Source organism: Aedes aegypti, chromosome 2, assembly GCF_002204515.2.
Source record: "Aedes aegypti strain LVP_AGWG chromosome 2, AaegL5.0 Primary Assembly, whole genome shotgun sequence".
NCBI lineage: Eukaryota > Metazoa > Arthropoda > Insecta > Diptera > Culicidae > Aedes > Aedes aegypti.
Genome location: NC_035108.1, coordinates 212,340,713 through 212,368,057, shown reverse-complemented (window position 1 = coordinate 212,368,057; position 27,345 = coordinate 212,340,713). Strand labels below are relative to the sequence as shown.

Genomic DNA, 27,345 nt, shown 5'->3' with positions numbered 1-27,345 from the left:
TTTCCTCCAGGTTTCTGGAAATGTTCCCATGTCACACGGACATCAAACAAAAGTTTTGCTTTTTCTAAAGCTTTAATATTATTTAGTTCTTTTTTGTTAAAGTGAACTAAATAAAATTCTTGAGAAAGCCCTTTCCGAACAATGCCAGATTGGGTTCTCTTTTTCATAATGATTACTTGGACTGGGGAAAATCCAAGTAAATCATTTATTCCATTTTTGATCTCTTCAGGTGATTTATAGTCACTTGAGAGACCTTTCAAGACAACTTTGAACAAACGTTCAGTTTTGTCGTCATAAGTAAAAAATTTGTGCTTCTTCTCTTCAAGATGTTTGAGAAGAAGCTCACGATCTTTAAGAGTTTCCGGCAAAACGCGACAGTCTCCTTTCTTTGCGATTTGGAAGGAAACCTTGATTCCCCTAATGGAGTTCAAGATCTCCTGCCTAAATCCCCCAAATTCGGAACAACTGACCACGATAGGCGGCACTCTTTGCTTCCTCACTTGAATCAAAGAGCCTGGGCTAGAGGCTGCTTCGATTTGGTGTTCGGAAAATTTGTCTAGAGCATCGAACTGATTGCTCATTTCGATGCAATTATTCATTTCACCCTTGGAAGAAAGTTCGCATTCCGGGGAAACGTTCTTTCTTCCATTCTTGCCACGTGTAGTGACAGTTTTAAAACCCACTTTTTTGGAAGGAAGTAGTGAATTCAGAGATTCACCCTTCCTTTTGTTAGTTGTTGATACCATGTTTAATTAATAAACGAAAGAAGACGTGACCTTCGAAAGGTTTTTTCCCAAGACGGTGTCCAAGAAGGATTACCACCGCTAGCCTTCGCCAACGGGTCCAACGAAAAATCGAAGGCACGGGTCCAAACAAGGATCGTAAAGGGATCAATAGTAGAAAAAATAGTACTGAAAAGTACTGTTTTAGTAGCACTGAAAAGTACCGTTTTTAATTTTAGCACTGAAAAGTACTGTTTTTGTAGCACTGAAAAGTACTGTTTTATTGCTTTAGGTAGTTTTTAAGAAAACTTCCAAGAGCAGAGAGAATTCGTGTACGCACAGCACGAAGGTACGATGCGCACTGATCCATGCGGAAATGTTTTGTACCATGACCCCACTTTTAGCACCGACGGCACTGAAAGTTTCCTCCAGGTTTCTGAAAATGTTCCCATGTCACTCGGACATCAAACATAAGTCTAGCTTTTTCTGAAGCTTTAATATTATTTAGATCTTTTTTGTTAAAGTGAACTGAATAATATTCTTGAGAAAGCCCTTTCCGAACAATGCCAGATTGGCTTCTCTTTTTCATAATGATTACTTGGACTAGGGACTAGGGACGACGTTGAACAAAGGTTCAGTTTTGTCGTTATAAGTAAAAAAAAATGTGCTTCTTCTCTTCAAGATATTTGAGAAGAAGTTCGCGACCTTTAAGAGTTACTGTCTTTAAGAGCAAAACGCGACAGTCTCTTTTCTTTGCGATTTGGAAAAAGAACCTTGATTCCCCTAATGGAGTTCAAGATCTCCTGCCTAAATCCCCGAAATTCGGAACAACTGACCACGATGGGCGGCACTTTTTGCTTCCTCACTTGAATCAAAGAGCCTGGGCTAGAGGCTACTTCGATTTGGTGTTCGGAAAATTTGTCTAGGGCATCGTACTGATTGCTCATTGGAAGAAAGTTCGCATTCCGGAGAATCGTCCTTTCTTCCATTCTTGCCACGTTTAGTGACAGTTTTAAATCCCACTTTTTTGGAAGGAAGTTGTGAATTCAAAGATTCACCCTTCCTTTTGTTTGTAGTTGCAACCATGTTTAGTGAATAAACGAAAGAAGACGAGTCCTCCTAAGAGGTGTTTTTCCAAGACGGTGTGCATGTAGGATTACCACCGCTAGTTTTCGCCAACGGATCCAACGAAAAATCGAAGGCACGGGTCCAAACAAGGATTGTATAGGGATCAATAGTAGAAAAAATAGTACTGAAAAGTACCGTTTTTAATTTTAGCACTGAAAAGTACTGTTTTATTGCTTTAGGTAGTTTTTAAAACACTTCCAAGAGCAGAAAGAATTCGTGTACGCATAGCACGAAGGTACGATGGGTACTGAAAAAAAATCTAAACACTAATTCACCTGAAAATGGTGACATCTTCATACTCATGGTGCCTCCTGAGTGGTGTTAATGAATGGTGATTGATGACATATGCTACATGTGACTTAATCCCTTGTTTGAGTGAGCCTACGAAGTCCGTGTGACGTGAGTAATCTGATGTGCTAAAGAATAAGTTACTTCGGCGGCGAATACATAATCTTCCTGCCAAATCTGAACCAACGTGACGTGGGAGACTTTTAAACTGTCGCCCGAATTGCCATTGGACATCTCCTAGCGACTTGTACATGGATCTGTATGAATAAAATTTGATTTGGTTGATTGATAAGTGAGTGTGAAGCAGTTTGGTGACGTACGGCCTCAGCAACTTCTGTTTTTATAGGCGGGAATCAATTTTCCCATACTTTTTCTGCTATTAAATATCACTTGAATTTGTCTGCATTATTGACAATTTATTAAAGTGCACGGGAAGCCACATAGAAAGGTTCGGATCATGACATTACAAGACTAAGGGGTTTATTTAAATGGACAACATAATAAAACATAAAAATATTAATCATGCCTGAGAAAATAACCCAAAATACTAATACTATGTTGAAAAATCTAGTTGAAGAAGGAAACTTATCAAATAAATTCTAACACCAATTCATCAATCAGTGTATGAATTCACTCTAAATCCAAAGCTATGCTATATCCTTGATTTCACGGACACACTGCACCCAGTGTAGCCCAGTTTCAAGGAAAGTAGGAGAATATGTGACCGATGCAATAAAATCGCAACCAAAAATAACCTCTGAAAGAAAATAGTACATTCTGAAATGTAGCGGAGAGTAGTCCCCAATAAGATACCAGAAGCACTGGTGTAATGGTACACTGATTGTTCTGCTGAATACTCCCCAGTTTTTACTTGAGAGCTTTGTTTGTCAATTGACCATTTTGTACATGTGTATTTCGAGTGGTATGCTCAATGCTACCGCAGTGACTATTTTGACCCGTTTTATTTCATATTCATATTATGTAAAAGAATGTTTAATCGAACTGTACGATTTTCTAATTTGAAAACTCACAAAAATACCAAATGATACAAAAACAAATTTTCAACATTATCGATTTTTTTGTTCATGATGAGACCAAACTTTGGTAAAATTGAACATAATCAGTGTATTTAACACTAGGCTAAACATATATGTCAGTATTGTGAAGGAAATTTCTACGTGTCTCACTACTGAATAGAGGGATGAAATGAGGTGCACATATTTGCTATTTCCACTAGTGCAATCGTAAAACGGACGGTCCTTTTACTATATTTATTGATCCGGTAACATGGTTGGAGTTGTGGGTCAAGCAATCGAAAAGAAAATTCACTAGTAAGTGAACCATAAATAATTCCCTACAACCCGTATATGTACTCAAATAGCAATGACTTCAGCTATTGTGATGACCCTTTGCCATGTTTTTCTTTTGACTAATTATGCATGCAAATAGACTACTTCTTTTTTGATAGAATTCTTACCATGCGAGTTTCATGACTCGTTCACAACAATAGTTGAGAGTCATTTATATTTATCATATAGGTACCTAGTTTATAGTTTTTTTAATTTCTTTTATCAATTTCACTTAATCTCAATTATTATATCTAGATGTTTTGTGTTGAGCAATATTCGCATCCTAATTAGGTAAAAGTAAATTGACCTTTGTATTTTGTAAGCAACATAGAACAATTTTTTTGCCGTTACAGTTCTGAATTGGTTCAGTTGCATTCAATTCATGATTAATAACATATTTTACTAAGCCAAATTTAATTTCACCTAAATGTATGAAGCTTTAATCGTGGATTTCAATGATTTTTACCTAGAATTATTTCGACATTGGCTCAAATATTTCAAAATAAGATATTCTGCGTGAATCATTAGTACTATACTAGGGAGCCAGCTTTAGAATCAGGATCCAAAGTTTTATTTTGCATTCTTTGTCTTCCTGGTATTACAACACCTTACAACCGGCTTAAACATTTTGTTGAGATTGAAAGCTGTGGCTTGAATGCCCTAAAAGTGATTTTGTAAATCAATTTTTATCAAGCATAAGTCATATATTAAAACATATGATTTTTAGGGATAATTAATGTACATTTCAAAAAGTATAAAATATGGATTTATCCATCAGTGTACTAAATTCACTAGGCCTAAGAATTTTGGCACTAGAGCGAGACCAAAACACGTGGGGAACATACGGAAGCGTGCCCCACTCAAGTGTCACAAGTCAGTCAGTGTCAGATCTACGGTGGTAAGTCCGTCGCGTTCGTTGCAAACGTCCCATTAGTTATTCTTCTTCTTGGCATTACGTTCTCACTGGGACAGAGCCGGCTTCTCAGCTTAGTGTTCTAATAAGCACTTCCACAGTTGTTAACTGAGCTTTTTTTTTGCCAAAGTTGCCATTTTCTCCTTCGTATATCGTGTGGCAGGTACGATAATACTCTATGCCTACGGAACTCAAGGAAATTGCCATTACGAAAAGATCCTGGACCGACCGTGAATTACCCAAACACCTTCAGCATGCATTTGCTTTGTAGCCGCGGAGTCTAATCTCTTGACAAAGGAAGGCCCCATTAGTACTCCGAGTGATTCGTCCACAATATTATAAGATGACTGACAATCATCTCGCCAGTGATAGTTGGATATTTGCACGAACGATTAGGGCATGTGGCAGGTTCGTCTATGCATTTGTTTACATTGGTGGAGGACCGGTGCAAACACGTGGCTGTCATTTCCATAGAAGATCTGTCAAAGGGTTCATTCAAATATTACGTAACGCAAAATTTGTCAATCTTATACCCCCTCCCACCCCCACGTAACAGCTTTTGTATGGAAAATTTTAAATTTTTGTATGGACCGTAACACTATGTAAGACCCCCTCCCTCCCCCTGTTGCGTTACGTAATATTTGAACGGCCCCAAAGTGCTTCAAGATCAGCTGATTTGAAACGTCTGGTGAAAAGGCCTATAGGATTCGATCGCAAGTTGGATCCGCCGTAATCAAGAATAAGGATGATTTAAAAATCGTTCCTTCCACAAAGCTCTTTCAATTTTTTGCAAATTTGTAGAAAACACCATATGTTCGGTGTTGAGTCGTACCGAACCAAGTCTCTTTTAATGATTTCAAGAGAACCTACTCCAAGTATTTAGGATAACGAATTAATGCCATTTTTGGCTGCTCAAATGAAATGTATCTATTTTATGAAACATTTCCATCGAAATTATGACTGAAAAATCAATGTTGACAGAATTCTTTGTTCATATCAGCAAGGCCAAAATATTTGATATTTGAGAAGACTTCAACATGACTTAGTGCAGTCTTAAGGGTTTTGTCGATGGCTTTGTAAGATAAGCAAGATAAGGTTTGAAACCTTATTAAGGTTTTAAAATACACTACACAGTTCCTTCAAAATAAAAATCATTATCGAAAAACTTGGCTGGCAAATAGGATATAGCATTTTGAAGTGTTTTTCCTTTACTGGCAAGACCGTTTAGATCCATTCAGTGCTTTATTAATCTAAGGTTCCACGAGGGCTGTTTTGGGGACAATCTGCTTTTTTTGTAAAACAAACATGTCAATAAAAGAAGAATCAACTTATTAACATCTAATGCGGCCACTTCCTAGCTCCGCCAGGGCCTTCTTGGGGCTATTTCTGTTTTATATCTTAAACAAGCCGTGTGACGTGTCAATCTTCGTGAATTCGATAGAACATGTCAATTAATGAAGAATGAACTAGGTATCAACTAATTAGGGCACTCCTAAGCACCTGGTACTGGTTCCACCAAGGCCTCTCAAGGGACATTTCAGTTTCATGTCCAAAACCTATTGTGCAACGTCTCAAACTTCATGAATTCGACAGAACATGTAAATAAATGAGGAATAGACCCTGTGTTGCCACTCTTGAGCATCACGCACTGGTTTCAGGAAGACCTATTTTAGGACATTTAGGACCGTTATTTGAAAGAAAAAATATGTTAATAAATGAAGAATGACCTCGCCACCAACAGATCTGGTCACAAGGAACAGGTTCCGCCGAAAACTATTTTGAAACTTTTCCGTTATATGCACAAAACATGTGTCACGGGTAAAGCGTAAAGAAAATTCTGTAAAGTATTCAAATAAATCTAGTGTAAAATGCATACAAACTGATGTGGCTTCTTTTCACTGATGTAGTCTTGGTCAGGATCTTTCTGATGTTTTCCACGATTTTTGGAAAATTTGTCATGCAGATCTTCATGAATACGCCAGCAATGCACTGTGAAACTAATCAAAACTAAGCAGAAAGTTGAGAAGAAAACTAACAATGTATCCACCTGAACTTTGTTCGAATATCATGAGAAATCCAACAAGAATCCTAAAAAGAATATGTTGTAAACTTATAAGAATTTTTCAATTTCATCAAAACATGTATAGGGTCATTTTTTTATTTATTATGACTCAGGGTTCTCAATAAATTTGCTTACTGACCTTTGGTAAATTTACTGCCAATAATTGTTTTAACAGTATAAAAAAGAGAACAACCCCTATTGCCCAAGAGTAAATTCGACCAAACGTCAATTCCGTCAATTGTACCGTTTTTCACGAATGGAGGAATAAAAATTTAGCTTAGGATATGTTTCAGGATTTCATCAATAATTAAATAATAATTAGGAATCCATTCGCAATTTCATCGATTATCCGCAAGGGGTTTTCCTACAGATTAGTGTTCGGTCAATGGATTGTATCTCTTGCCCCTACGGGGGAGAGCGATGCAATAATGATCAGACGTGTCCGGTTCGCGCAGTGCGAAGAAAAAGTGGTGTAAGTGGTGTAACGCTTATGCTCATTATCCGCAAGGGTTTTACTTACAAATTCATGCGTGTATTCCCTTTTTGAAGCTTGAAACGTAATTAGCCAGTTCATTTGCCTTAATTAAAATTGTATTGATTCTCCGTTTATTGACAAGTTCCCTCGGATTCATGAAAATTGAGACGTCGCACGGTATGTTTCCGTAAAAAAAAACAGTAATGTCCTCAAAGAGGCCTTGGCGGAACTCTGTCAGGTGCTCTAGAGTGGTCAAATCTATTGATATTTAGTTTATTCTTCTTTCATTGACATGTTCTTTTGAATTCAAGTAGATTGAGACGTCGCACGGTATGTTTTGGACATACAACGGAAATGTTCCCAAAGAGGCCTTCGTGGAACCTGTGCTAGGAGATCTGGAGTGGCCACATCTGTTTGTACCGAGGTTTTTCTTCTTTTATTGACATGTTCTCCCGAAATCATGAAGATTGAGACGTCGCACGGAATGTTCTGGACATGAAACGGAAATGTCCTCAAACTGGCCCTGGCGAAATCGGCAACGATGTTCCAGAACGGTCCACTTATTGAAATTATGTGGAAATTATGACAATCACCATTACCTTACCTTTTGCATAAAAACTTCAGTGTTGTAACTGAATTAAATAAAATATAATCACATTTCCCGAATTTGGCACCCTCGTGGACCCAGTACAACCCGGAATATCTCTGGCATGGTTCCGAATTCAGCGTTGCCATTTCTGACAAATAACTGAAACCTTTTTAAAGTAAACTGAGAGTGGTTTCAAAAAAATCAAATAGAAATTGACGAAATGGCAGCTGTTTGAAAATGCCTTGTCGGAGGTCGGTAACGTAAAGGTTAAATCTGTTATGATTGAATGCACCTCTAACAAAACCCCAATAAACAATATTTATGATCGGGAAGCATTAAAATTGTTACTTAGGCAAATCTAATACTCCTCAAAGCATCCCTGTAATAGACCCAGAAATGCCTTTACAGAAACAATTGAATAACATTTCATCTTCATTTTGTTGCATGCAGTGAAATTTCGAACGGAAAATACATTTTGTTTTCGTCTACAAACAACAAATAACAAAGCATAGCATTAGAGTAAAGTGGGGCAAAAGTTCGAGTGGGGCAAGAGTTTCTTTTTAAGATTTCTAGCTCAAATAAAATCAAAACTTATAAATGTCATGGTGGTTCGAATGCTATTCAAGTAAGAGACTTTCACTCCAAATATCATAAAAATCGATTGAGATTTGGAAAAGTTACGGCTATTTGTTGTTTTACGACGTAAATATTGTAATATTTGGTCAAACTTTCGATGCATGGAACCAAATGAAGAGAAAATATTTTTCAATATTTTATGTATGGGCGTTTCTAGGCCTATCATAAGGATGCTTTGACGTGTATTAGTTTTTCCATAAATAGTTGGAATCAATTTTTAGCCCATAGCGGGGCAAAAGTTCGAATCTGCGGGGCAAAAGTTCGACCCATGTATAAACCCACGGAAAATTTTTCAAATTTCCTGAAATCTACATATTATCTTCAAATTTAGCGAAATTTGCCTGATCGTGCGAAAAATGTCACAAAAATTTTACATTTTCACTTAGTTTTGCGAAAAACTGCTATTTTTGGGTGTATTACAACTAACCCTGTTTTGGGCATTTTTTTTATGAAAATTTAGTGTGTATTTTTCGGCAAACATAAGTTTACGGCTGGTATAAAGTATGTATGGCATAAAAGTATTGATATTTTGTGTTTTAGCCAACGAACTTTTGCCCCACACTAGATTCGAACTTTTGCCCCACCGGTGGGGCAAAAGTTCGTTTAAGACAATCAATTTTGAAACTGTTATAACTAAAAAATGGGTAAATATTTTGACACAAGTTTGTTCTGCAAAGTTATAGCCAACATGTTGAAGGTTCGCTGTATGGTATTTGTTTTGTTTCATCTGCTTTAATTTTCCTGGAAACTTTGATTATACCACTAAGGTCGAACTTTTGCCCCACCTTACTCTAACGACTTACAAATCGTGGGTGGCTGTACAATGCTCAGCTCTATTGGTTTGGCAAAATCTATATGCAGTGTCGCAAAAAAAAAAGTTTTCTACATAACAGAAATAAACAAAATAATCATCACATTGTACACCTGGCCAGGTCCCTCATTGACGCAGATTGCTGTTTTCGACAGCCAAACCCTCTAGTACTCTGGGTAACTGATTTTTTATAAGAGAGATACGCGGAAGCTGACATTTCTGTCAAAGTGTGAGCCAATCGAGCAGCGAGAGCTGTCAAAACGTGAAGTTTTTTCTTGTGGAGTAATGTAACCCACTTGAAATTTTTAGGTAATATTTGTTTTGTACAGAGCAAATATATGAAATATTTCCCTTTTTTGAATTTTTGTCAATGCGATATTTAGGGAAAGTGTACCAGTTATGGCCATAGTGGTTCCATATTTGGCCATATGCAAAATTTGGATAACTTTTACATTTTTAATCTTTTTGAATGTTTTAACATCAAGATTTATCCTTAATTTTACTGCTAAAACACAAAAGATTTTTCAAAATGTAAAAGCATGCAAGATATCACGTATGGCGAAATAGGGAACCACTATGGCCATAACTGGTACACCTACCCTAGTTGTTGATTTTTTCTTCTGTTCATTAGTTTGGAAATGTAGCTCAAAGATCTATAACGAAACAAAATACACTTTTTAATAATGAGGAATTCATGTCCGAGTTACAATATTATACTCAACGCCGAGCAAACTCAGCACTGCTGGTCTGTTGCCAAATCATTCCATTTTATTTCCGCTTATCTCTCATATAAAGGATTACCACTCTGGATATGCATCCCAGAAGTTTGGTGTCTTTGACAAAGTATTTTGGAAGATTTTTTACTATATTTTGACTCCTCTAGACTAGATAAATTAAAAATGATCTAGATCAGTTTTATATTTTGATAGGAAGCAAAAAAATCTGCAAAGTTGTTCATTGAGGCATTTGTGACATTTCTCTGAAGACACTTTTACTCTATCACTGACGTGGATAGCGCTGTATGACACTTCGGTTTTGACCATTTTATCGAACAAAAAAAAATATTTACTAGCAAATTTTCGGAATGTAATAATACTTTTAGTAAATACAGTGTTTTACAAAATCCTGGATAACTCATGAAATGGCAGATGGCAGCATCTATTTTTTTTTGTATACTACTAGTCAAAAACATAAGTTTCATCGCCGCGAAGAAAAAAAAGTGGGGGCTTTTTTGCTGAAACAATCCAAGGATTGTGATTGTGATTGAAAATGGAAGCTTTATCGTTTAATTTACTTTACGATTTATGGAATAATCATAGTAGAAAAAAACTACATGAACTTCTAAAAATTCAAACGTATTTCATTCATCGTATTATACACTACCCTGCATAAGTTTGGGTTCACCCCCCCCAAAAAACATACAATAGTGTTCAATCCATATCTTTGTGATTACACGTCTAATTGAAACTTTCTAAGCCTTATTCGAAAGGTAAAGAGTTATTCTTTATTTGTATGTATTTTTCCAAAGAAAATTGAATTTTGTATACTAAATGTTTACTCAAAGTTGTGACAATTTAAAAAAAAAACACACTGAAAAACATAGCTAATTTCCTCAGCATTGGATCGACCAAAATTTTAAAACTAGATGTCATTAGATCTTATATTCTTTGAAGAGCACTCTCGATTTTTTTGCGGAAAAATCTGAAAACTATTCAAAATAAATGAAACAGTCAATCAAGTCATCGTGCAAAAGTTTGAGTTCACCCCTCAGTATGGTGTATTGTGCAAAAGTTTGGATTCATTTGAACTTACTTAATGGGAAGTATGCACTTCAACAGAAAAGTAATCGCCTATCTCGATGTATGAGAAATTTCTTGCAAGAAATGCTCAAGAAAAGCATTTTTCTTTGATCACAGAACGCAACTGAAAAAAATGTCAATTCAAATGGAGCTCACTGTACAAAATGTCTTGACCATTTCATGTGTAGAAATTTTTTTCCTGAGCTGAAAACTATAAACTATTAAAATCGTTTAAAAAATGGCAGAGATATTGGCAAAAATGATTTGCTTTCCACATTGACTACCTTGCTCACCGACTTTTGGTGCAAATGGAGCACAAAATTTGCAGTATGCCTCATCTTGAGAGGAAGAGTACGTGAGCCAGTTCCATTCTCCTAGCCATCGTAGATTGAGTTTCAGATTTCGTGGACCTGATGGAGGGAACTTGCAACCAATATCTGGTTTCTACGAATTTGTCAACAGTTTGAATTTTTGCGAATCACTGATCTGTAAGATGATCCCAAATGTAGTTAAATTGAAAAAAAGATTAAGTTAAAAAAAATTACCTGCTTTCCCACGAATAAGCCAAAATCAATGCTGAAACTTAACGTGGAACACGATGTGGACGGTTCGGTGATACTACTACTTTCCGAATAGCGGACCTTCTTAAAGGGACTTTCCGCAGGTTTCTCATCGCCTGTCGCTGTGACCAAAAATTCGTCGCTTTTCTTTTTATCTAGAGTGCGTGAAAACGTTAAATAATGTACCTACCCTATGAGACAACATTTTGTGTGCTCATCTGACTCTGACGCTTTCACAGCAAAGAAACTTCGGATGTCCATCGTAGAACCCAAAATTGCTTTCCGGAGAGACTGAGTAAACCACGACTAAGAAATAACTGTTTAAAACAACTGAAATTCACACCGTTTGTTTAAGGACATATAGGAATGAATCCCTGTCATGGCAGTGGATATGGCCTCCTTACACATACAAACACAATTGCCACAGATTTTGATTTTTTCTTAATTTATTTAACTTACCTGCCATTAATTATTGCCAAATCACTAACCCAATTTCGGAACATATTTATTTAACTATTACTAGTATTCAATAAATCATTTCCACTCCTAATCTCCCAATCCGTGGTCATATCTAACTTGCAGGGTAAGATTTCACACAGTTGTTTACACTTTGACGCACAGCAACTAGGAACAATCACTAAAATACTTGTATATTCACTCACCATAGCTCTTCTAGTACAATTTACTTGCAATCATCATATTCGTAGCAACTCGCACAAGATGGTTTCCTCGAAAAAATACATAAAACTAGGCAGATTAGTGCCAAAAACCATCACCTAGTCACAAAATTTGTCTTTTTGTATTTTTCTATTTTTCTGGTGCGCGGTGATTCTTTTTTCGTTATAAGTGCTGCCAGCGCTGTTTGTTTTTCTCTACGAAATATTTGAAGTCAAAGTGAGAATAACGTTATTTACTAAAACACTAGGTTGCAAGAGTAGTTATTTTATGCAAACTGGCTTTAACAAATGAGAACAGTCATATAGATATTTAAGCGTAGGCGATCGAAAAGTCTTGAAATACACCTGTTCGTTTGAAGGAGTGTGGAGTGCATTACATTTATTTGGCTTTTTATTAAAATTTTTATTCATTAACCATGTTTTCTTATATTGTTTACGGGAGTAATGAACGATTTATTGTGCAAAGATATAACATTTTCTTTTTCAAGAAATTTTTACTAATATTCGTTGATATTTCCGTATATAAAACATATTGGCAACCATGCTCGAATGCTCTATACTTCTACAAGACCTGTATTATACTCGTATATATGTGTTGATACACTTTGTATGTATTGGAATTTGTGGACTTGAAGGAGTTTCACCTTAAATGACACTAATCTGCATCAAGTAAATGCGCCAACGAACTTGAATGGAAGACGGCTTGTCATACAGACACTGTCCGTCGAGAAATTCATTGCACGATACACTCACACAACGAATCATCGAACGTCTCTTCATTCATATTCTCACGATGCATGCGCTGCTTCATGAGTTATCGAGGATTTCGGAAAACACTGTTTTTGGATTGTTTTAACTAAAACTACTTATCATTAATTCAAAAAAAAAAATGATGAAAATTTACTTTTTTATTGTTTTTTGATCGAAAAAATGATTAAAATCAATTTTTTGGCTGTTTTTACTAAAGAGTCATACAACGCCATTCACGTCAGTGACAGAGTGTAAGTGTCTTCGGAAGAAATGTCACAAATGCTTCAATGAACAATTTTGCAGAAGAATGTTTTTGCTGGAATGCTCCTATCAAAAGATAAAACTAATCTACAGTATGGCCCATAAAAAATGCGAAAATCGTCATATAAAGCCTGTCCACGATAAATTTCGGACACGGATGGCGGGTGTACCACAGAAAGTTCGAGAATTTTACAGAAAGAAGGATTAACATCCTTGTCAACTGTTTATTTTGTAGATATAACTCTTTTATTCTGAAATAAACAATTGTTTTTGTTGAATTATGAGTAACTTTTTTTTGCTGCCATTATTTGGGTGTCCGAAATTTAACGTGGACAGGCTTTAGTAGTTATAGTAGTTTTCACATAGAAAATGTGAATGAAACATAAATATTATTCATTACTTATATTGTTTTATCTATTTAGACTCAGTTTTTTACTTTGGACATGATTTTCATCTGTTACTTCACCTTACCAGAGAGGAATTGGAAGCATACCTTCAAATTTCATCATACGGACGTTGAGTTCAATATCTGTGTGACGAAAGCTTTCAAAACATCAACAATGGCGTGAGATTCTTCACAGGCCTTGTCTCCAGCATACGCCCATATCAAATGATAGAATTGGTTCATACCTGGGTAATTCGAGACATATTTTCGATAAAACGGCTCATTTTGGAGAGCTTTGATTGAAGCTTCATATAAGTGTGATAAGCGGCTCCGTTTTGCTCAAAACCTATGAGCTAGTATTGATATGAGTTGTCTCTAACCGAAGGAACAAATTTTATCCTCAAAAATCTGTTATAGGCTTTCGTATTTGTTATTTATTCAACCTTAACAAAAAATAAAGGCATATAGAATCTATAAGACGCAACTGCCCTCAAAACTATGACCTTAGCAAAATATTTTATTGAGATCATGAAAAACACGTTCTCTAAGAACTCTTCCATCCCTTGCTACCAAACAAATTAAATTTTTCAACAATAAAGTGTGATTTTTGAAGGTAGAAAGTTTATCACCAGAGTATACGACAATCAGACGCTGTTTCTAGCTTTGGGCGGAAAAAACCTTTGAATTTATTTGCTTTATTACATTATTTAGGACAGTAAGAAAAATGTGACAAAAATTGTCCTGGATAGCGAAGTTGCGTCAGAATATACAACAATAATCAGAAATTACATTCACTATCAAAAACAATGAAAATATCGCTTGTGGATGCTATATTCACGTTCAAACAATTTTCGCATTTTTTATGGGCCATACTGTAGATCAGTTTTAACTTATCTAGATCAAATCTGAAGGAGTCAAAATGCAGTAAAAATTATTCCAAAATACCATTCAAAGCATGCATATCCAGAGCCGTCGAAAACAGTGATCTGCTCCAGTGTGCTCCTTCTTACTCGCTGGGGGAAGGGAAGAAATGTTTGTTAAACGTCTACAGGGAACCAAAATTATCTCCATAAACGTTATGTAATAGGGAGACTGTATAAGTAGGGTACGATGTATAAGAGGATGAGCTCAGTTCGACAATTTGAAGCATTATTGATAACATATAATAATAAGAACATACACAGATAAAAATATTTGAATTTCTATGTAGCGTTAACAGAAGAGTATGGTAAAAGTAAATCAAATTCATCTACTGTTACAGCATCACGTTTAATTTTCAACTAAAGATGCTTGGGTGTTACATGATCGTGTAAACTTAAAGTGCATTCGATTGAAAAATAAGAGATTTGTCGTTGACATTTCAGTTTATTTTGATGCTCCAAATATGTGCATGAAAATAAACGGAAATTTACAACATACTTTTAGCTGTGTATGTATTAATTTTGAGTTTAACTGATATATCCGAATGTAATGTACATTGAAAAAAGTTTCAATTAGTAAAACATAAATGAATACACGTTTTCACTGCGATACGTGAACGACGCGACTAACACGATTAGTCTTGATCGTATCACCCGCCGCCGCAGGAGCAAGTGACGCGATCAAAGGCCTTAACACTACTCGAATCGCGGAACTTTTTCGCTGGCCTCATTGACCGAAACGTAAAACCGTACAACACGCTCGCGGAGTGATTGCTGTTTAGACGCCATCTTGGATTGAACTGATAGCACCCGAGCGAAAAGAATCATGTCAACCAGTTTTAGGAAGTTCATAGAGCAATTCTCTTGGAAAGAAAAAATAAACGCTTTTTACTTTAATTTTAGAAAGGTATTGGAATCATTCTCATTTTTTGCTGATTACCCGTTACATTGAAATTAAAAAAATGTTAGTAAAATGTTAACTGAATCTGTTACTCAGCAAGATATTCAAAGAATTCGCCAATCGTGGTAACGAAAGGAATGAGCATGAGAAATAAAAAATTGAAGCGAACATTTGGATACAATTATATAAGAAGGGTATTATGCGCCCCTTAGGAAAATCTCAATTTCACCTGTGAATTCCGTCGAAAATGATGTTCTCATTTACAGGGAAATCGCATGAAACTACTGAAAATGCTAATTTGATCAATGTAATCATATCTCAGAAATTAGATAAAAAAATAAAACCATAAAAAATGACTTTTAAAACCACGGGGTGTAACACGCCAACCAGGTCCAAATGCATTTTTTGAGGCTTAATCAAGCTATTTTACAAATACCGTCGTTCGGGTGAGAATGGGTCAAAAAAAGATATGTACGAATTGTTTATTGAATGACTTTCGCAATTTAACTTCAATAAACTTCCGATTCGGTGTGTATGGACTTTGATGGTACATGAACAACTGTCCAAAAAATTGAAGAAAAATATTCATTCGCTGCGGCATTACAAGTGAATGAAAAATGACCCAATTTCATTCCCTAGAGGGGGGACATTGGGTCACTGTAATTGAAATAACTTGTTTTTGAAAATATGATTGCAAAACCATTCATAGCTGAAAATATTAATGAAATACGATGCAAACGAGATGAAAAGACAGCTAAGATATTTCACAACCCACTTAAAAGAACGATTAGGGGAACTGGGTGTAAAATGCGCCGTTGGGGTGCTTTGGAACGCTGTTTTTCACCCGAGATAATAGAAAATGTATTAAAATGTTTCTCTGTATGTATATTTTCAAGTGCTTTCCTGGAAAAAATCGTGAAAAACTGGAAAAAAACGTTTTTCGCTGTTTTAGTTGTATTTTTGTGTTATTTTCTAGGTCATTTTCAGGACAATAAACAACAAAACTTTTGAAACTATCACCGAGAATCGACTTGTGCGCTCTCATAGTTTGTATTCCATGCAAAAAAAGTGTTGAATTTATCCTTAAAAAGCGTATTGAAGAACTTGAACTTTAATCAACTCGTGGGGCAAAACGGCCACTCCTGTTTCAAAACACCAAAACAGGCGTTTGAATTCAAATTCCAACAAACGTGATTGAGCTCTCGCCCAGCGGTGTCACCAACACATGAGCAAATTTGCTGGTTGAAAAAACTACCGTTTGATTTTGCTGGGAACAGCTGATCTTTGGTAGTATTTTCAAACAGCACTCTTTAAGTAGTGTTGGTGACTTGTAACGTGTATGTACACGAGCGCAGAAACCACTATGCCAAGTTGCACATTTTTCGAATCAGCATGTATACTATAACTAAACAATAACATCTGATCAAACTTCAAACGTGTATGAAACGTATATATTATATTATGTATCCGGTAGAAATCAACACCAACATTTATTTATAATTATTGTTTTCTCGGACCCCGTTCGTCGCAGCTAATATGTGAATAGTGCGCTGTGTTCATAAAAATCGTAAGAATGCAGCGCCACACTAAAAAACTGATTTCAAAATGTGGTGAGTTGAGGTGCGTCGCGAGTCTCACTGGCGCGATCCGGTTTGGTGGAGGTGCGACAATACAAGCTTGATTGCGCATGCGCACGCGCTTCCGGCTAATGTAGCCCACAGACGCTCAGACGGTTTAACGATCAACGCTCCGTCATCGTAATCATCGTCATCATCGGAACTTGAAAAGCAGTTTTTCTGTTCAAAACTAAAAATTATTCGATGAAAATGTGTTCACTGTGTTTCGGTAGGGGAACAGAATACAGTGAACCTATTTTCCTGTAAATTTTCTTGATTTTGAACGAAAAAACTGCTATTAAAAATTCCGAAATTAATGACGGATCCTGCCCCCTTAACCGCAGACAGACGTTTGAGCAGGAACAAATTTAATCAAAATTCCTGTGTAAATTCTCTCGTGCTGTCACTTAGGAGCAAATAGGGTAACGACTGTTTATTTCGTTCTTAAACGCTAACAGTTGGCGCCAGCGGCAAAAAGTACAGGCAACAACCTTTCGAACATTCAGTTTCTTCCACTGGCCGCCGTGCGACGACACTGTTGTTTGTATCCCTCTCACTGATCGCGCTACGCTGGATTCTCAAGTTTCTCAAACTTTCAACACAAGCGCATGGAAGAATGGTAGTCGGAGAGCTGTCAAAACGTATGGAAAATAATGAAAAACGTAAATTACTTGCAATTTGGAAACTGGATCAAAAAAGTAGTGATTACAAATCAAGTGCAAAGTGAATACATAACTTTTTGTGTTTAGTTCATTTTCCGTGGTGCTTTCTTTGCTTCAGGATTTCGTGTTTACTACCACTGAAAAAGAGCCATCTATTGCCTTTTCAGTTTTGAATATCGCCCTATTGCTACAGTACAGTGACAGTTCGTAAAAGCACGTGGCTTCATCTTCTCGCTAACACTGTACCACGAAAGTACCCTTTAAAGGGTAAAAAATCACCCACTTCGAAATAAACTAGTTTAACTCATAAAAAAGAGTAAAGGGCCTGTACTCTTTAAAGAGTAAACGGCTTGTACGTCAGTTTAAGGAGTAAATTTTACCCATTATTCGAATTTGATTTAACTAGGATAATAGGTAAAATTTACCCCTTTTAATATTGATTTAATCTTCCAATGCGAGATATTAGTTAATTGAGAAGGAAGGATGCTGAGAAATGTAAAAGAACTTTAATAACACCAGTTAACTATATTTATTATGAAAAAAACATCTTCCGGTGTATTTCCTGCGTTCAAACCAAAATATATTATTTTATGAACCCATCCATGATATTTAAAATATATTTCGCTTAATTTACCTGCATTTCTTTGCACTTTTCAGCCAATTGGTCCTATATTAATCACATATAAACCTAAACAAATGAAACTTTTAATCCTAATGTTGAGAAACATTTGCTCTTCACGAGCTGAAGACAATTTTCACCCATTAAAGAGTATACCTTTGGAACAAGAAAATGGGCAAAAAATACTCTCCATATATCAGAAAAAAGTGGGCATTTTTTATACATTAATGGGTACTGCCGAGTTTACAGTGTACAACTCAATCCACCACCCACTGAACAAAAATATCAAAACAGTCACTTTAAAAATGATTCACACAATTGTGATATTTTCACGCCAATTTATTTTACATGAGTTACGATCATTCAAGGGTGTTATACTAGCATGAATCTGTGAGTAAATTAAATGCCAACTTGTAGTAAAAATTACAATGGATTTAATAGGGCGATATTCAAAACTGAAAAGGCAATAGATGGCTCTTTTTCAATGGTAGTAAAAACGAAATCCTGAAGCAAAGAAAGCACCACGGAAGATGAACTAAACACAAAAAGATATATATTCACTTCACACTTGATTTCTAATCACTACTTTTTTGATCAAGTTTGCTAATTGCAAGCAATTTATATTTTTTATTATTTTCCATACGTTTTGACAGTTTTCCGACTACCATTCTTCCATGCGCTTGTGTTGAAAGTTTGAGAAATTTGAGAATCCAGCGTAGGGCGATCAGTAAGTGGAATTCAAACATCAGTGTCGCCGCTCGGCGGTCGGTAAGAGAAACTGACTGTTCGAAAGGTTGTTGTCTGTAATTTTTGCCGCTGGCGCCAACTGTTAGCGTTTGAGAACAAAATAAACAGTCGTTACCCCATTAACTTTTACATGAGAAATAAGATCCAAAAGGGAACATCACTCACCCAGCGCGAAAAAGAGGTGCATAGTTTTAGCGTTGAGCACGTCGACTGCGGGAGCGAATGTGTGTCCTGCTGTCAACGAAATGCGATCGGGGTGGTGGCGGGACGCATACGCCACTAACGCCATCTGTTAGATTATTGCCAGTTGGCGATTTGTAACGGCCATGTTTTTACACAATAGGGTAATGACTGTTTATTTCGTTCTTAATCGCTAACAGTTGGCGCCAGCGGCAAAAAGTATAGGCAACAACCTTTCGAACATTCAGTTTCTTTCACCGGCCGCCGAGCGACGACACTGTTGTTTGTATTCCTCCCACTGATCACGCTACGCTGGATTCTCAAATTTCTCAAACTTTCAACACAAGCGCATGGAAGAATGGTAGTCGGAGAACTGTCAAAACGTATGGAAAATAATGAAAAACGTTAATTACTTGCAATTTGGAAACTGGATCAAAAAAGTAGTGATTAGAAATCAAGTGTAAAGTGAATACATAACTTTTTGTGTTTAGTTCATCTTCCGTAGAACTTTCTTTGCTTCAGGATTTCGTTTTTACTACCACTGAAAAAGAGCCATCTATTGCCTTTTCAGTTTTGAATATCGCCCTATTGGCTGAGTCGGTACTAATGTATGCAGCAGATACTATGCTGTCCTATGTCTCGTTTGAGTTTGGGTTTTTTACGACATAATTTTCATCAACGTTATTTAATCTCAAGGTTGCCAAAATCGTTCTTGATTGTTTTTATGAGGAGATTGAAAAATGTTGTATTTTAAGAGGCGTTAAAATTGATAAAGATATCACATGAAATGACCGACTCGACTAAAATACCTTTTATCTTGGAGATATTGCGGTGACGCGATTTAACTCGACGGCGCATGTATCACCTAGTTCCCCTACACAACGCTTTATTTTTGCAAAAGCATTGAACCATTCTAAAAAATATTATTTATATTTTCCCATATCTCATTCTTCATTTACAGGTTGCAATTAAAATAATCGATAAAACATGTCTCGACGACGAGAACCTGGCGAAAACATTTCGTGAAATATCGATACTGAAGGTGTTGCACCATCCGCACATTACACGCTTATACGAGGTTATAGAGTCACGTAATAAAATCTATCTGGTAACGGAGCACGCGGCGAGGGGCGAAATATTTGACCACTTGGTCGCGAATGGTCGCATGAAGGAGGAAGAAGCGTCCCGCATCTTTTCCCAAATAATCTCCGCCGTCGACTATTGTCACAGTAAGGGAATCGTCCATCGTGATTTAAAGGCAGAGAACGTCTTGCTGGACAATGAGATGAACGTAAAGCTGGCAGATTTCGGTTTTAGTAATACCTTTTCTGAAGGAATCAACCTGAGGACGTGGTGCGGCTCACCACCATATGCAGCTCCTGAAGTATTTCAAGGAGTGGAATACGATGGCCCAAAGTCAGATATTTGGAGCCTAGGAGTGGTACTTTATGTGCTAGTTTGCGGTGCACTTCCTTTCGATGGTGCAACATTACATGATTTACGAAGTGTGGTCATCGCAGGAAAGTTTCGCATACCATTTTTCATGTCACAGGAATGCGAACACCTGATTCGGCATATGCTTGTAGTGGAGCCTGAAAAGCGATACACGTTAAAGCAGATAGCGAATCATAAATGGCTGGAAATGTACAATGCTATTCCGATGCTTGAGAAAGCATCCTACCAAACGACAGAAGGCACAAATCTAGACACAATTGTAATGACTCATATGTTGCAGCTCTCTGGCCTTACCGCTGATATGATCGCACAGTCCGTACATGAAAATCGCTTCGACCACATTTACGCAATCTATTATCTGCTAGTGGACAAACTAAAGCAAAAGCGAAAAGAGAAAAGTAGGTTACAACATCACGCCAGCTTAGCTTATTCACGTTCCCGAAAGACTAGTATTACAACAGGCGTAGTGGACAGAACAGAAGTATTCAAAAATGATTCACTGGAAAGGTTAAGCCCACTTACAAACATGGGCTCGCCGATACTGAATATGTCCGCTGGCCTAAGCACAACAGAAGAGTTAGAAAAATATGACACTGAAACTGCAAACATGCCCAAAACTCCGGAATCTACGGATCATCTGTTTCCACCATCGTGCGCAAATACATCGGCCAATACAAGACGTCATACTGTAGGGCCTGGCGATGTGGCTCATGAACAGGCATTGGTAAATCCAAATGCACCCATCAATTTTAAAGTTGGCTCAGCAGAACAGCAACCTCACACGCAGAATGTTCCCATCAATATTCCGATGCTGCAGAATCAACCAATTCATAATCTCACAATCAAGGATCAGCATTTGTTGAAACCACCCACCGTCATGGGTGCAAGTATGTATTGATGCGTTTCTCTATGAATTTATGGTACTAAAATATATTTTAATCACAGCTGGTGCTTTTGGAAGAAGAGCATCCGACGGAGGTGCTAATCTACACATATACTATCCAACTTCAACCAACATCAGTGAGCAACCGGTTGGGGAAGTTGTATATGGCAGTCAAGCTACACATGTAATAAACCCTGTTCCGTTGATCAATGACCATCCGATGCCGGCGCCTGTTGGTCCTGAAATTACTGATGATAGTAGCGATGAAATACAAAGGTAAGATTTTGCTCGTTTTCCCCACCTTTAGGGTAAGCAAAAACATGGGAGTCGTTTTTTATTTTATTTTTTCTATATTTTTTCCCGAAGTTTTGCGCAAAAATCAATGTCAGAATACCGCTTACCTATAATTGGTCCATCTATGATTCTTATGATTCAAAGAACCTCAAATATACTATTTTTACGGTACTACGGTACCTTATATAAGAAAGATCTCACCAAATTGTTGATCCATCTTTGAATATTCCATTGAATGTCCGGATTCACAATTACTTTAACTGCACTACTTACTAAGCACAAATTGCCGGGTGGCATAGCACTATCAGCTGATTCCATTTCTCATCAGCCGAATTGAAAAACAACGCGGCACCAATCAATGCGCATCGTATCCTCGTGCTGTGCGTACATAAATCCATTCTGCTCTCGGAAGTATTTAAAAACTACCTAGTACTGTTTTATTACTTTGTAGTGCTGAAAAATGGTACTTTTCAGTGATACAAGAACAGTACTTTTAATACTATTTTTCTACTATTGATATCTTGCCGATCCTTGTTTGGACCCGTACCTTTGATTTTTCGTTTGACCTTTTAGCGAAAGCTAGCGGCAATAATCCTTCTTGGACACTGTCTTGGAAAAAAAATCTTAGAAGGACACGTCATCTTTCGTTTATCAGAGTGTATACTCGTTTACCGAAACGAAATTCCCTGATATTTCCAGGTTTTTCCAGGTTTTACAAAATAATTACAGGTTCACGAAATACTCTAATTTTATATGGCTAAAACAAAAAAAATCCAAATTTTTGATTTAATAGCAATTTATACACTCCTAGACATTTCTTCAACGCATGCTAATGCTTTTCCAATATCCAATATTCAAATATGAAAGTGCTAACAATATCAAAGATTAAGTTTTTTTTTCAAATTATTTTTTTTTTGCCAATGATGGAGTATTTTATTGGAATATTTTATTAGGTGCCCAGATAGCCGTAGCGGTAAACGCGCAACTATTCAGCAAGACCAAGCTGAGGGTCGTGGGTTCGAATCCCACCGGTCGAGGAACTTTTCGGGTTGGAAATTTTCTCGACTTCCCAGGGCATAGAGTATCTTCGTACTTGCCACACGATTTACGCATGCAAAATGGTCATTGGCACAGTAAACTCTCATTTAATAACTGTGGAAGTGCTCATAAGAACACTAAGCTGAGAAGCAGGATCTGTCCCAGTGGGGACGTAAATGTCAAGAAGAAGAAGAAATGTTATACAGGTCAGACGCGATTAACCGTGGGCTTGATAATCGTATAACATTTAATGTGTTTATTAAGACAAATGATGAATTGTTACATTTCATTCGAAAATGTTCAAGAGTTCGGAATTAACCCTCTCTTTCCCATGGTAGCTCCAGAGCGCCAATGATTTTCGATGAGCATAAGACAAACTGAATCTTATAAATACAATGCAATAGTTACATAGATATGATTCTATAAACATCAGATTAACCTAACACTCAATTAACTTTTTCAAAAGTAAAACTATCCACAGACAATCCCTTCATGTATATATATTATTTTTGATATTTTTCATGAAAGCCCTTGATCCTCCAGAATTTCATTCGGTGATTCTTCCATCGGTTTTTCTATAACACCCTCCAAGACTCCCGTTTAAAACGTGTTTGAATATTCAACCAGAAACTACTGCAGATGTCTCCAAGGATTTCTCAGGATTTTCTACAAAATTGTCTTTCAGAGTTTCTTTCAAATGTTAACTAGAAATTAATCTGTGAATACCTTCAGAAATTACCCCAACGATTGCTACTAAGGTTTCTTGGTGAAGTAATTCAATTATTCTAATAGATTTCTCAAGGAAGTTTTCAAAAAAAATCAAGCATACTTTTATATCCTGCAAATAAAAAATAAAATAATATGTTAATCAGTCCACAGTCCAGGAAGTCTCTCTTCTGCGCCTACTGTATCCAGTATGTATAGCTCAGAAATCCCGTAGGTACGAACAAGTAAAAGGTACCAGAGTCATATGGAATATCACTTGAGATAGGTAGACATGACAGTCCTTACCCCTTTAGAAACTTTCTAGTAACTGTTTAAAAAGTACTTATTTAGTGACTACAACAAAACATTCATTGGATTCATACTGCTCAACATTACATTTGACAACTTCGTCAACACTAATGAACAATTTCGCTCTCAATATAGCAATCGCTTCACAAAAGAACAACTATGTTCACAATATACGACAATTTTGTCAGCTCTGAAGAACAATTTAGTTCAACTCAAATTGGTAATTTCACCATACACAAATAAATAAAATTGGCAAACTCGCCACCTCAAAGAAAAACCGATAATCGCCAAAACACGTTTCCATGATCCTCGTCGCCACTTTTATATCCTGCAAATAAAGAATAAAATAATATGTTAATCAGTCCACAGTCCAGGAAGTCTCTCTTCTGCGCCTACGGTATCCAGTATCTATAGCTCAGAAATCCCGTAGGTACGAACAAGTAAAAGGTACCAGAGTCATATGGAATATCACTTGAGATAAGTAGACATGACACATACTTCCAGGAGTTTTCCATGTATTCCTCCAAAGAAATGCGAATGAAATTTTCCAGAAAGCTGAGAAGTTGGTGAAAAAAATCGTAACGTATTCCTAAAACAATTTTCAGAGTAACTTATGTTAAAACTTATGTAAATTTTTTAGTCACCCTTGATGAATTTGGATTTCTAGAAGAAATCATTCTTTAGTCAAGATTCAAGATTTTCTAGATTATTGCTAAGATAATTGAAAAAAAATGAACCTCTGGATAATATCCCGTAGGATTTTGTTTTTTGTTTTGAAAAATATAGGATGAAATCAATGAATAAAGTGATCAGAGGATTTCTTAAAAAAAATTGTTGTAGTGTTAACTGGTGTAGAATCTTTGAACTTTTCAATATTCCATGGAGTTTTTTAGAGTAAATCATTGAAAAATGTATGGAAGAGCTCCAGTAATCCTTGGATAAAGTGATGGAGAAATTCTTTGAAAAAAATATAGGGAAACTTAATCATGAAACACAGGTCGAATTTAAGGAATTATGTGAAATGTTCTTAATAGATTCACTCGAACAACGGTTAAGGAATTTTTGGAGCAATTCTTTGGAATACTCATAGATTCCTAAAAAAACCTTGAACGAATTTTACCAAAAACTTAGGAATTAACATTTGCGGGTTTTCTTGCTTTTACTTTGGCAGATCTCTTAGAGTAACGACTGGAGAATTCAGTTGAAAAATTAGTTAAAAAAATATCTGGAAAAACCCTGGCATAGTTTTTAAAAATTTGCTCAAAGTAATTACTGAATGTAGTAACGTTGAAGTGCGCAAGGGTTTCCAAAGCAAATTCGGAAAAAAAATCTTCCGACCATCCTTTAAAAAATTGCTGCAAGAATTGGTAGAGGAATTTCTTGAAGATTTTTTGGAGGAAACCCTGTATTAGTTTCTGATAGTATCTTATATCCCTGGAGAAACCATTAGGATTATTCCTGAAGCTGTTCTTGAGAAATTTTGCATAATAATAATCTGTAAGTAAGATAAGAAAAAAGAGACTTTAGAGACCATTTTGCTTAACATAGAGACTTCAGAGATCTTTCATAAAAAAGATACTTTTAAGAGACTTACTTTAAATTAATTTCCATTTATTTAGTTAACATCTAAACAGATAACACTGAATCAACAATTTCACGCAACAGTACTCAGTTCCTTCCAGCTTTGGCCACCTTCTGAATACTGGGTTCGCTGTAGGGCGAGCTCGTGGTTCATCCTTCGCCGCCACAAACCGCCAAAGATCGTCCTAAGCACCCGACGTTTGAAGACTCCAAGTGCTTGCAAGTCCTCCTCGAGCATCGTCCATGTTTCATGCTCGTAGAGGACTACCGGCCTTATGAGCGTTTTGTACAAGGTACTTCTTGTGCGGGTGTGAATCTTTTTTGACCGCAGCTTCTTGTGGAGGCCATAGTAGGCCCGACTTCCACTAATGATGCGCCTTCGTATTTCACGGCTAACGTTATTGTCAGCTATTTTATTTTGTTTTATGGCTATAGCGGTCATGCGGCTCAAAGCTAAAGGGAGTCTATAGAAGCAAATGATGGAAACGAATAGGTGCATAGGCGTCGCAAGGGAGCGACAAGATTGAAAATTTTTAATTAGGTGGTGAAAATTTAGCAAGCCATTTTAAAGTCAGTAAGCATCGAAGCGTCCTGTATTTTGCCTAGCTTCTCTACTGGAAAACGATTGGCTCAAAGCTTTGAGCTTTGCTACCAACACAGGCAAAATACAGGAGGCTTCAATGTGCTCTTATACTGACGGCAATCAACCGAACGGTTCTATCGATCGATGACGATCGATGTTATTGTCAGCCGTCAGCAAGGATCCAAGGTAGACGAACTCGTCGACCACCTCGAACGTACCCCGTACATCTTAACACTGCTACCTAGGCGAGCCCTGTCGCGCTCGGCCCCACCAGCTAGCATGTACCTACTTTGTCTTCACCACCAGTCCAACTTTTGCTGCCTCGCGTTTCAGGCGGGTGTACAGCTCTGCCATCTTTTCAAATGTTCGGCCGAAAATGTCCATATCATCCGCGAAGCAAACAATTTTATTGGATCTCGTTAAAATCGTACCTCGGCTGTTGAGCCCGGCTCTACGCATAACACTTTCTAGCGCAGTATTGAACAACAGGCTCGAAAGTCCATCACCTTGTCGTAGTCCACGGCGGGATCCAAACGAACTGGAATGTTTGCCTGAAAACTTCACACAATTTTGCGCAACCTTCCATAGTCGCTCTTATCAGTCTTGTGAGCTTCCCGCGAAAACTGTTCTCGTTCATGATTTTCCATAGCAGACTTACTTCAAAATAAAGACCAATTCTCTAAAAAGAAACCTGCTACCGGCTCTAGATATGTTGATCCTTTACGGATTAAATTTGGAAATATTGAAAACGTCAATCATGTTTTGGTGAGTGTATCGATAAATTTTAAACTCGAAAGCATCCTTACTCAGCAGCTCAAATAGCGTTTTGATGGAGGCGCAGCCGAATTTTTTCGATTGAAAAGAGTTTTCTTGCAAATAATGATTGCTCTGGGTTTTGACGCAAAAATCCCTTGTCGTGGACATATTCTACCATAAATTACTGCCTCAAAATAATTTCCCTGAGAATTCCAGTTTTTTTCAGGTTGAATAAAATTCCCTGATAATTCCATGTTCTCCGGTTTTTTTTTCAGGTAGTAGACACCCTGTTTTTCACTAAACACGGCTGCAATCACATACAAAAGGAGAATCATATGAATTCACAACCTCCTTTCAAAAAAGTGGTTTTTAAAATTGTCACTTTACGTGGCGAGAATGGAAGAAAGGAAATTTCTCCGAAATGCGAACTTTCTTTCAAGGGTGAAATGGATAATGTTGATAATTGCATCAAAATGAGCAATCAGTTCGATACTCTAGACAAATTTTCCGAACACCAAATCGAAGCAGCCTCTAGCCCAGGTTCTTTGATTCAAGTGTGGAAGCAAAAAGTGCCGCCTATCGTGGTCAGTTGTTCCAAATTTGGTGGATTTAGGCAGGAGATCTTGAACTCCATTAGTGGAATCAAGGTTTCCTTCCAAATTGCAAAAAGGAGACTGTCTCGTTTGGCCGG

General features: G+C 36.9%; 1 protein-coding gene across 1 annotated transcript in view; it reads left to right on the top strand.

The window, feature by feature from the left end:
* The window catches only part of LOC5576991 (serine/threonine-protein kinase SIK3 homolog), a 53,505-nt gene that overhangs the window by 14,630 nt on the left and 11,530 nt on the right, over positions 1-27,345 (top strand). Inside the window, exons 2-3 of the mRNA XM_001663043.2 lie at positions 20,012-21,392; positions 21,451-21,664. Of these exons, the coding sequence (XP_001663093.2) occupies positions 20,012-21,392; positions 21,451-21,664 (1,595 nt within the window). The remainder of the gene's footprint in view (positions 1-20,011; positions 21,393-21,450; positions 21,665-27,345) is intronic.